Source organism: Dipodomys ordii, unplaced genomic scaffold (genome assembly GCF_000151885.1).
Source record: "Dipodomys ordii isolate 6190 unplaced genomic scaffold, Dord_2.0 Scaffold65, whole genome shotgun sequence".
Lineage (NCBI taxonomy): Eukaryota > Metazoa > Chordata > Mammalia > Rodentia > Heteromyidae > Dipodomys > Dipodomys ordii.
The window spans coordinates 6,499,288-6,510,462 of NW_012267281.1; the positions used below are offsets into that span (position 1 = coordinate 6,499,288).

Consider the following 11,175-nt stretch of genomic DNA (forward strand, 5'->3'; position numbering starts at 1 on the left):
CTTCCTTCCTTCCTTCCTTTCTTTCTTTCTTTCTTCCTTTATTTCTTCCTTTCTTTCTTTCTTTCTTTTCTTTCTGTTGTAGGCCTTGAACTTAGCTTGGGTGCTGTCCCTGAGCTCTTTTGCTCAAGGCTAGTCCTCTACTACTTTGAGCCATACAGACACTTCCAGTTTTTGAGTAGTTCATTGGAAATAAGAGTCTCTTGAGGACTTTTCTGCCTGGACTGGCTTCAAACTGTGATCTTCAGATCTCACTCTCCTGAGTAGCTAGGATTACAGGTGTGAGCCACCAGCACCCAGCAATTTCTAAATAAGAATCCTGAAGTTCCAGGTGGACATGGATGCAATTTCTTTTCTTTTCTTTTTTTTTTAATTTTTGCCAAACTCTGGGCCTAGGCGTTGTCCCTCAGCTCTTCAGCTCAAGACTAGCCCTCTGCCACTACAGCGCTACTTCTAGCTTTTTTTGCTTATGTGGTGCTGAGGAATCGAACCCAGGGCCTCATGCATGCAAGGCAAGCACTCTACCACTGAGCCACCTTCCCAGCCCCAAGGACGCAATTTCTAAAGAAGATTTAATCCTGAAGTTCCAGGTGGACATGCATTTGGGAAGGAGAGAAGACATTCCTCAACCCAGTACACTCTCTCCTTACTTTGTCAATAATCTGTATTACTCTTGGTAAATGACATTGTTGGCCAAGATGAGGTCAATTACTAAACCTTCAACTCTTGGACTAGCAATAGCCTAATTCTGTATATCCAACAAAAATGACAGGTGGGAGAAGGGGAGCGGGTAGTGCTGTAAAAAGGACATGATTCTAATCTGTGTCTTTAGAGCTCATGCTGCTGATAGGAATATGCTGCATGGTCTTAGAAAAGCCATTTCTTTGATCTCCAGTTTCTCCTTGTTGGACTAAATATTAGGAATGTCAAGGGAAGAGACATCAGGCCTCCACCTTTAAGACTGATTACCTTAATTTATCTTTGTGCATCATCGTTAACCCATAATAATTTTTAATTATTGAAGTTTATAAAAGTTTCATAAACTGAAACTTATATTCATTCCTAAAGCTCTTTTCTTAGCCTCAAAAGGCTTTTCTGCTAATCATTTGAAAAGATACTACCCTTCCCTTTCTGTTTTATCCTGTACCCATGCACTGACTCCCCTATTAGTCCACTTTGTCATTGCTGCATACACTTCAAGAATTTTCAGGCTTGTTTCTGTCCCTTATCCCCAACAGTGATCCATTGTCCCTTTTTTTAATATACTACCTCTTTCCCAATTCATTTCCAAAATAATATTATATTAAGATAATCTATGCTTAGATTTTTTTTGCTATTCCACACAGTGTAAACTTCCTCTGTCCTACATATTCCCTGATGATCTTTCACTATACAATACTGCTTTCCATGTTCTTTCTACTGTTATTAACACAATATGTAATTCAGGACAGAATATGGTCTTCCTGTCCTATTTGAATCTTGAGGGAAATAAACAGAAGGTCTTTCTTTGGCTTTCACCAAAGTAACATTCCTTTTGGTATCATTTTAAAATTAATATAGTTTCTCCACTGATGGAGAGTTTACCTGGAGCTCTAAGAATCCAGAGACTCAATGTTGGAGAGTGTAATTCCCCATGACTCATTAGAGAAGGTAAAGCCAGTGAGTGCTGCAGTTACAGCAACTGAGACTTGCTCTGTAGGAGAAAAGCCCCAAAGTTGGCTAAAAAAAAGTTGGGCATCAGAGCTTTGCCAAAGAACAGCTAGGAAAGAAAAGTGATAACTGTAGAGCAGTATTTCTCTGCCTTCCCCACTTTAATGTCCTCTGCTCACTCCTCTGATCCTTCTGTCATCTCCTCTCTTGCTCAAACCCTGTAGATTCATCTCCCACACAGAGATGTTGTACATGTTAGGCTGTTCTGTCTTGTTCCTCGAGTAGTTTCTCTCCCACTTCAAGAACAGTTGATGAGTCTTGTTCAATCATCTTTCTTTGTTTCTTCTTTCTGCCTTTGACAGACTATGAAGGAAGAGCCCCCAGCTCTGCCAGCTGGGAACCCACTAGTGACGCCGCAGAAGGGAAACACACTGGACCACAGCCTGCACAAAGATCTCTTAGGTGCTATCTCTGGCATTGGTAATGCTCCATCCTCTTACTGGCCTCTCTCTAGTGTCACTCAAAGTGACTTACAGTTAATTAATGTATTACACTTGCAAATTGGGACTTGGAAATCTTAACTTTCTGCCTTGAATATTCTTTTCTTGACTATGATGTTTCATGACTGAAATCCCTCTGCCATACAGTGTAATGAAGATTCTAGAATACATGTGAATCCTGACCACATTGCATTTAATTACTTGCTTGTACTGGTTGCTTTTTGTAAAATGCTTAAGTTGATTTGCTATCTATAATCTTAATTGGATTGTTCTGGTTTTAGAAAGGGAATATCTTTGCAGGTGTTGCGGTGGAGTGGTGGTAATTTACTTATAGTGTTGACGACTTAGATGAAATGTCAGTTTTGTTCACAGTTCTGAAGGAGGTAGCAGTTTGTAGCTAGGATTCAATCCTGAAATCACTTTTCAAATATCTTATAACCTACAATATTTTTTCTATATAAAACATTAAAGAACAGCCCCTGTGAGAAAGGAAACAGATGGCAAGTATCAAGATTCAAAATTCCTCCTTAAGAAAATGCCTGAAAAAAGTTCCTATTTATATTCTGATTAACTGAGCCACAGCTCAGAAATAAAGAAGTAGGGGCTAGGAAGGTGGCTCAGTGGTAGAGCGCTTGCCTTGCATGCATGAGGCCCTGGGTTCTATTCCTCAGCACCACATAAGCAAAAAGAAAAAAGCCGGAAGTGGCACTGTGGCTCAAGTGGTAGAGCGATAGCCTTGAGCTGAAGAGCTGAGGGACAGCACCCAGGCCCAGAGTTCTGGCCCCACGACCGGACCCCAAAAAAAAGAAAGTAGTAATAAATATGTATAGAAAGAATTATCTGTTTGCAGATATTTTCCCCCTCTTCTTGCCACATTTTGAATAAATTAAGCATCCTCTATTGCTGGTGGTTAGACTACCCATAAATAGTCTAAATTGATAGTACAGAAAAAAGTACATGCCCTTTTGTCCAGTTAATTTTCAGGACTATTGTATGTTCTTACCTTTTGTATTGTTATGTGCCATTTTTGTGGTGAAATGGAGTAGAATATAAAATTGGAAAGCCCACATAAATGCCTAAATTTGTCTTATACTACTAGTACCAATTTTTATCTTATTTATGTTAATGTATATTTTTCATATTTATACTCTTCTCATTTAGCATTTTAAAGACAAAAGGAGTTCACTCATAAAAATTGCTGGAAGCAGAGTCTAGAAAACAACAAACACAACAAACGCTGGCTGTTATTTTTCCATTTGCTTCTCTTCTGGGGCCTTTATTGTATCTGTTTCCTGTTGTGCCCACATGCCAAGCTGCTATTCTGCAAATGGGGAGGTGACCTTCTTTGAGGGATTTTGTTTACAATAATTCATGCTACTAGTTTAGGTCAGATAGTTGTAGTCTCCACCATTGACTAGTTACTGGGGCAAGTTGTCCTCCATCTTCTATACTTTCCATATCCACACCTCCAAAGCAGAATCATTGTCAGAAACAAAGAGCTAAAGCAATGTCTACAGTGCTTTACAGGGTATAAACACTCAGCATTATTATTTGAATGTCATTATAAGCATGATTCTGTTGTGTTATTCATGTTTTATGATATATTCTCAGGAGTCAACTAGACAAGTTTAGAAGCCTACTAATGTGTTGAAAATCTTGATAGTGTGCCCTCTGTGACCTCTCTTATAGGATCATAAGAGAGGCATTTGGGGCTTCATGGAAATGATTAAAGCACATGAAGGAATGTTTTGTTTCATTTGACTCTATCCAATTCAGAATTCACCTTATTAGGATTTGGGATTCTTTTGAAGCTTAAAAGTGAGTTACTAGATATCCTTAGCATGACCCAAATGGCAGAGATGGTCTTTAATTGCTTTGCATTCATGGAATAGTTAGGCCATGAGACTGATTTAGTCCCTTTCACTCCTTATTGAATATAAAAATCCAAGTCTACTTTGTAGAAATAGACTCATAACAGGCTATTTTTCTCCCATCTTGAATGCCTAAGTCCTTGTTATCTTTTAGGAGGATCTTCCAGGGAAACACTGCTTTTAAATTAGATTTGCTGGGTGTGTGTGTGTGTGTGTGTGTGTGTGTGTGTGTGTGTGTGTGTGTGTGTGTGTGTGTGTGTGTGTGTGTGTGTGTGTGTGTGTGTGTGTGTGTGTGTGTGTGTGTGTGTGTGTGTGTGTGTGTTAGAGATGGTTGTTGTTGCTGTTGTTTGTTTTTCTGGTAGCTATAGAAACTCTTTTCTTTTGTACATAGGGTGCTCAAGATAAGGATCTTAGCCTTCTGGAGAAAGCTTTTTCCCTGTGTCAGGGAATCTGATTTCACTAATTAAATTTGGAACATGATACAAGAAAATTTCTAAAACAGATTCATTGCCTGAATAAAAATGACTCTGAGGGTCATTCATTTTAAAATGCAAGCCTTTTTAGGTGCAGATTCATTTTTTCTACCTACTCAGTACATTGGGCTGTTAATACAAAGTAGAGAGGAATGGATGAAACCCTTACATGTTGTTTCAGATCTTTAAGGATATTAAATACTTAGAAACACACATATACCCAGGAACAAACTAAGCATGTTGGTTTGCTGCATTTGCATGTTTGCCTTAAATTGGGACTTTAATTTTAGAACCAAGCATGAAAAATCAAATTTTAACGACTAATTTTACTTTACAGAGGACCTCTTTCTCCTGAATTCTATGTTTTAACTATGAAATATAATTATAATTAAGTGATTATGTGTATTTCTTTTATCTAAGTGTAGAAAAAGGGTCATAATTTCTCAAAAGGGTTTTCACCTATTCTGTGACAGTCACACATTTTCTGTTCTGGGGATAGCAACCATGACTTACAGTAAGTGTCATGGGTCTTCCTTCTAAGAATAAAGACCACCTTGATGTTGCCTGAGAAATGGTGAGTTTATGCAAAAAATGGAGTGACTTACAAAAAATATTTTTGCTCAACTACTGGCTATATTCTGTTTATTTTTTTTATTTTGTCTTAGAACTTCTGTTTCAGTCCATGCCAACAAATATGCCTGCTGAAATCTAAAAGTAATGACAGGCTTACTGTGAGGTGCCAAAGATGGCATCTTTGGCTTGGGTCTATGAGGCTCTTCTTACAACTGCCAAGAATCTTCCCTACTCTGCCCTTTTCCAGGCCTTTCCATTAGAGGCATGGCTACCTCAACCCAGAACTGTACAAGTCTAAAAGAATCATTTTTAATTATATATTTTTATACCTTATCCAAGTAGGAAATTATTTTTTACCTAAAAAAAAAAACTCCATAGTATTAAGGTAGAAGCTGATTCCTGTTTTCAAACACTTATTTATTCATGAACATCACAAATTTAATTCCAAGTTAGATTTTCTTTTTCCTTTTATCTGCAGTAGAGATCCCCAAAATGTTTTGTTTATAAGAATAAAAATGGAGCTGGGTGCCAGTGTCTCAGACCCAGAATCCTAGTTGGAGCTGGGGCTGATGGTTCACGTCTGTAATCCTAGCTATTCAGGAAGCTGATATCCGAGGATCACAGTTAGAAGGCAGCCAGGCAGGAAAGTTCATAGAACTCTTACTTAACTACCAATAAAAGGAGGAGGAGGCGGAAGAGGAAGGGGAGGAGGAAGAGGAAAACGGAGCTCAAGTGGTAGAGCACTAGGTTTGATCAAAAAGCTCAGGAATATTACCCAGACCCTCAGTTCAAGCCCCCAGAACTCACAAATAAGCAAACAACAAAAAGATAAAATAAAAATGGACCAATTGTCACAGTTCATAGTGTCCAGGGCTAAAACCAGCAGTTATGTTTATTAGAACTTACTTATCTGTTAACAGTTTTGTTTGTTAATAAATAGCAGTACTCTTTATTTGGTACTTTAAACCAAATTAATAAGTACTTACATCCTAATAATTTAATGAACATGTGAAATATAATTTTAAAAATAGCTGTATTTATAATACACACAACATGTACTAGTGAGTTATATATACCTGGTAGATACAGTTTCTCATACTTAGGAATCTTGTCTGCCTCTATTCTCACTTCCTTGTCCAAATTGATTTTTATCCAATACTACTTATAGCAAGTACAGAACATCCAGCTTCACAAAGATACAACCAAATCAAAAAGAACATGTCCAGTGTTGAAACTGAGGTTTCCCTCTAAAGCCAAGTTATCACTGTTTTTCCTGAAATTTTAAAAAGTCCTGTAGAATTTTCTGGGGCTCCTACACATATAGTTTGCATTATATAACTTAATTTGATTATTGAATAGTTTTAGGTGATTTATCTTTTTTTTATGTCTCCATTCTATCCCATTCTGAAACAATGCCAATAAATGAATTGACATTTATTGTTAATGTTTCAGAATAAAGTTTGTTTTATCTCATTTTATATGACCTGATTCTTTACAGTGGACACATTTGAATACCATTCTTGAACCCACTTCCTAACAAATATTAATGTCATAAATGCAGTTTCCTTTATAGTTCAATGCTTACTTTTATTTTGTTGTCTTACCAAACCTTTGTTCTTATCTTGATTTCCATTTAGCTTCTCCATATACAACTTCAACTCCAAACATCAATAGTGTGAGAAATGCTGACTCAAGAGGATCACTCATTAGCACAGATTCGGGTAATAGCCTTCCAGAAAGGAATAGTGAGAAGAGCAATTCCTTAGACAAGGTAATTTCTTTTTCATTTAACACAGATGTTTATTAGATCTATTAGATTTAGTGCAAAGTAAATTTGCTTCATGTTTTAGTATCTGTTGAGTGAAACCTGCTTTGTTTTGTTCTTTTGAGGCAAGGTCTAGTTACATAGTCCGGACTAAACTCATCATTATGTAGCCCTGGCTAGCTTGGAACTTGCAGTCCTCCTGCCTCAGCCTCCTGAGGATTGAAGTTGTGCCACCCAACACTTGGCTTGATTTTTTGCTTTCATAAAATGATCAGTTAATCTGGGCATTGGTGGCTCACGCCTTTAATCCTAGCTACTCAGGAGGCTATCTGAGGATCATGATTCAAAGTTTCATGAGACTCTTATCACCAATTAATCACCAGAAAACTGAAAGTGGTACTGTGGCTCAGAGTGGTAGAAGGCTAGCAAAGTTGCTCAGGGATAGCACTCAGCCCCCATGACCACAAAAATAAAAAGATTCAGTTAATATGGATCACAGCTTTATGTAAGGTTGGGGTCCACTTCCTGAAACACTCTTCTTATTCTTGTGGTGCTGGACTTAAGACCTGCTAGACAAGCTCTGTACTGCAGAGCTGTGTCCTAGACCCTTGAAATACTCTGTTTTGTTTTGTTTTGAATCTTAAATCAAGACAACTTTTTAAATGGAATAGGCACCTTAAACAAATGATTCTTTCAGAGCTAGAGAATACTTTTTATAACCCAGCCATCCAATGAACTTGGCATATTAGGTCCAATACAAGGTCCAGAAAAGTTTAATTGATAATATCCATGATTTAGAAATAAGGTATGATTCAAAATCACTCAGTTTACCCTGTGTCCCACCTATAACACACTTCCTTGCTCATCTTTTACTTTAAAATTACTAAAGGCTCAGACTGTTTAGTACTTTATGAGACACAATAAGGCTTGGCAGTTAAAGCTGGAACCATGATAGATTTCTATTAGCTTAGGAACTGATTCCTAAGTTATTTCAAGTTTTAGGAAAGTGTCTCTACCAATATACAGCTGAACCACTTAAGGATTTATTCCTCACTGTCAGAAAAATGTCTGGAAAACATATTCCTTAGCATCAGGTTTGTGGCTGGCATTGATGTGATTATCTATGCACATGGTTGTGTCAAGGGGTGAACCTCTCTGTCTGGGTGTGTGTCATGATATGTTGAACTTTTCCCTTGACCCCAACATGCCTTCATGTGTAGAAGGAAAAGCTGCTAAGAAGGCACTCCGCTTGTGTCATACGCAGTGCTGGAGAGGAGGAGGAGAGCTGCCAGTCAGCCAGGAAACACCGGGTCACTGTGGATTTTTCCCTTCTAACCATTCCACCTTTGCCAGAGGAAACGTTGCATGCTGCACCTTCCCTTCCACCACCAGAAGTACTAAGCTTTCCTCGCAGCTCCCATCTACAGGGCAGGGAGACCCAACCAATCCAGTTTTGCCACTAATTACACCTATGTTTCCATTTTGAATAAAAATACAAAGTCTAAAGTCTATTAACTGAGTCTGCTTAATATATATATACATATGCATATATTTCCTCAATTGGACATTTTCATAATTGGCCTTGACATTTTTGCCTTGGCTTTTTTTTGGCATTTTGGTTTAAATCCATATTTCAACTAGAAATACAGCCTAGTTTTTACAATCTCCTCGGTTTTTAATCATGAGATGAGATTTTTAAGTCTGTTTTTTAAAATGTAAACCTGCTGTTTGGTGGTAAAACTGCCCTCCCTCTCAGCCCCAAGCTTTCTGATGTTTGTAGTGTTGAGCTAAGCTGATGATGGGAGTAACCTCATCAGTTTAGGGTCTTTGGCACTGTGCTGAGGTATCTGTATTTGTCCTGTTGGGCACCTGCTAAGTATTTTGTCCCAGCAGTGCTCAAAGATGGGCCCCAAAGTGTATCCTGAATGACAGCACCTGGGCTCTAGGCTTTTGTGGCTGGTACACAGCAGCAGTACTCAGGCTTTCTTGCTGTTGCAGGCCCTGGGTCTCTAGAGGGGAGGATGGCTGTGTGGTCTTCTGTATGTCCACTTCTATCTTTGTCCTAGCACACATACTTTTCTGCATGAGGTTTTACTTGGCATAACTAGAATGTATGAAAGGGCTGTGCCTCCTGACTTGTCCCTTAGAAAAGTGTGCACAGGAGACAAGCTAGAGCTCCAACGAGCATTGTGTGTATTATGTTTGGATGATGGTGTGCCTTTGTTTAATGGTGCCTGAAGTTTACTGTACTTTTCAATTTGTATGACTCAACTCAATTCTAAGAACTTTTCTCTTTTCCAAAGCAAAAAAAACTAATTGCATTTTTCTTAGTATTACGGACTAGAAAAATTATCTGTATTTCCTTTTTAGCACCATCAAAGTAACACTTTGGGAAATTCTGTAGTTCGCTGTGACAAACTGGACCAGTCTGAGATTAAGAGCCTACTGATGTGTTTCCTTTACATCTTAAAAAGCATGTCTGATGGTAGGTTAAAAAATTTTTTTTCTGGTTTGCTTTCCTTGTTTCAGTATTTGTTATTGAATTATATTCATTGCAAATGTAAGACTTTATATATATATATATATATATATATATATATATATATATATATGTATATGTTAATAAATACAGTAGGAATGAAAGTCTTTGGAACGAGTGGGTAAGAGGGAACAGCTGATGCTATGCAAAACAAAAGAAATGTACATATTATCCAATGTGGAAGAAATAACTGTATTGCAAAGCTCATAAAACTCATAAATCTATATAGACCATGATAGACAATTTGCCCCATGAAAGTTAGAATGTGTCTGACTTTAAGCATCACTATCCCACAATACTGTGAAATTTGGGAAAATATGTAATCACTTAATCACAATTTAAAAAAAAAGTCTTTGGAAAAGACTAGAAAATTAGTTCTAAAACTGGATAAGCTTCCTTTTTTTATTAATTTATATAAAATTTGAACCTTCAATCTTAATTAAAAGAGACAGAAAGCAGATAAATGAAGTGACTTTTGGTTTGTTTGTTTGTTTTCTTCTATTTTATCCAAACAAGCTTACTAGTAACTTATGTAACAATATTAGTCAGTCTCTCAAATCAGAAAACACTGTTCAGGAATCTAAGTATTTTTTCCACTTAAAAAATGAGTGTGACAAGCTGGGTGCCGTGGCTCACTCCTGTAATCCTAGTTACGCAGGAGGCTGAGATCTGAGCATCAGAGTTCAGAGCCAACCCGGGCAGGAAAGTCTGTGAGACTCTTATCTCCAATAAACCACTAGAAAACCAGAAGTGGTACTGTGGCTTAAGCAATAGAGTGCTCCCCTTGAGCTGAAGAGTGCAGGGACAGTGCCCAGGCCCAGAGTTCAAGCCCCATGACCGACAAAAAGAAAAAAAGAAAAAGAAAATGAGTGTGATATACTCCTGGCCTTAATTGAAGGGAGAGGTATTTATTTAGTTTTCTAATTGCAAAGTGGTATCACAATAGATTGTAGTTCTAATTAAGCATATACAAAGCCCTTTCTGATGAAATGAAGAGCTCTTAGATTTTAGTCTGTATCATATAAAGTTTATAACCATGATAGGAGTGTTTAAATTCTAGTAGTGTGGTATTGTCAACCCCATGAAATCATGTCATAATTCTTACCCTGGTCACAAATCTGATCTTATTTTCCCTACAACAAGTATAAAAGTATATAATAGACTTTCTTAAGGTCATTGAACTAAGATTAACTCTTGTGGAAACAAAATGCCAGTTTTTTGAGAACCTGAGAGGCCACTTGTACTATATGTATCTAGTGACAACAGATACAGGTGTTACACTTCCACTAAGATATGGTTCCTGCTGAAAATGTAGATGTTGTTATTATTATTACTTAATATTGAGCTCCCATTTCAGCAGCAGTAGCAGCCTGATTTCCTAAAACAGGTGGTAGAAATTACCAGTTTCTCCTTAATATATTTATGAGAGAATTGTATAGTTTTGTTGTCGATATGTTACTTTAAAATCACAATTTAAAGGTTAAAAAGAATAAAAAGAGGAGGAGGAGAAGACAGTAAGCCAGATTTTTTTTTTAGTGATAAAGTCAAATATATAAATCAAATATAGGGCATTCCTAGTTACTCAGGAGGCTGAGATCTGAGGATTGGGTTTCAAAGCAGCCCAGGCAGGAAAGTCCCTGCGACTCTTTTTTTTTTTTTTTAATTTTATTTTATTTTATTTGTGAACAAACTGTACAGAGGGGTTACAGTTGCATGGGCAGGATAATGCGTACATTTCTTACCAAGCATTGCAGCCTCCTCCTTTGTTTACCCTTCCCATCCCTTCCCAGCCTCCCCCCTCCCCCTC

At 37.6% G+C, this 11,175-nt stretch overlaps 1 protein-coding gene across 1 annotated transcript in view; it reads left to right on the forward strand.

Moving 5' to 3' along the window:
- Positions 1–11,175, forward strand: part of Dock9 (dedicator of cytokinesis 9) — a 171,917-nt gene that overhangs the window by 99,031 nt on the left and 61,711 nt on the right. The window contains exons 35-37 of the mRNA XM_013022962.1: positions 2,010–2,127; positions 6,702–6,835; positions 9,200–9,338. Of these exons, the coding sequence (XP_012878416.1) occupies positions 2,010–2,127; positions 6,702–6,835; positions 9,200–9,338 (391 nt within the window). The remainder of the gene's footprint in view (positions 1–2,009; positions 2,128–6,701; positions 6,836–9,199; positions 9,339–11,175) is intronic.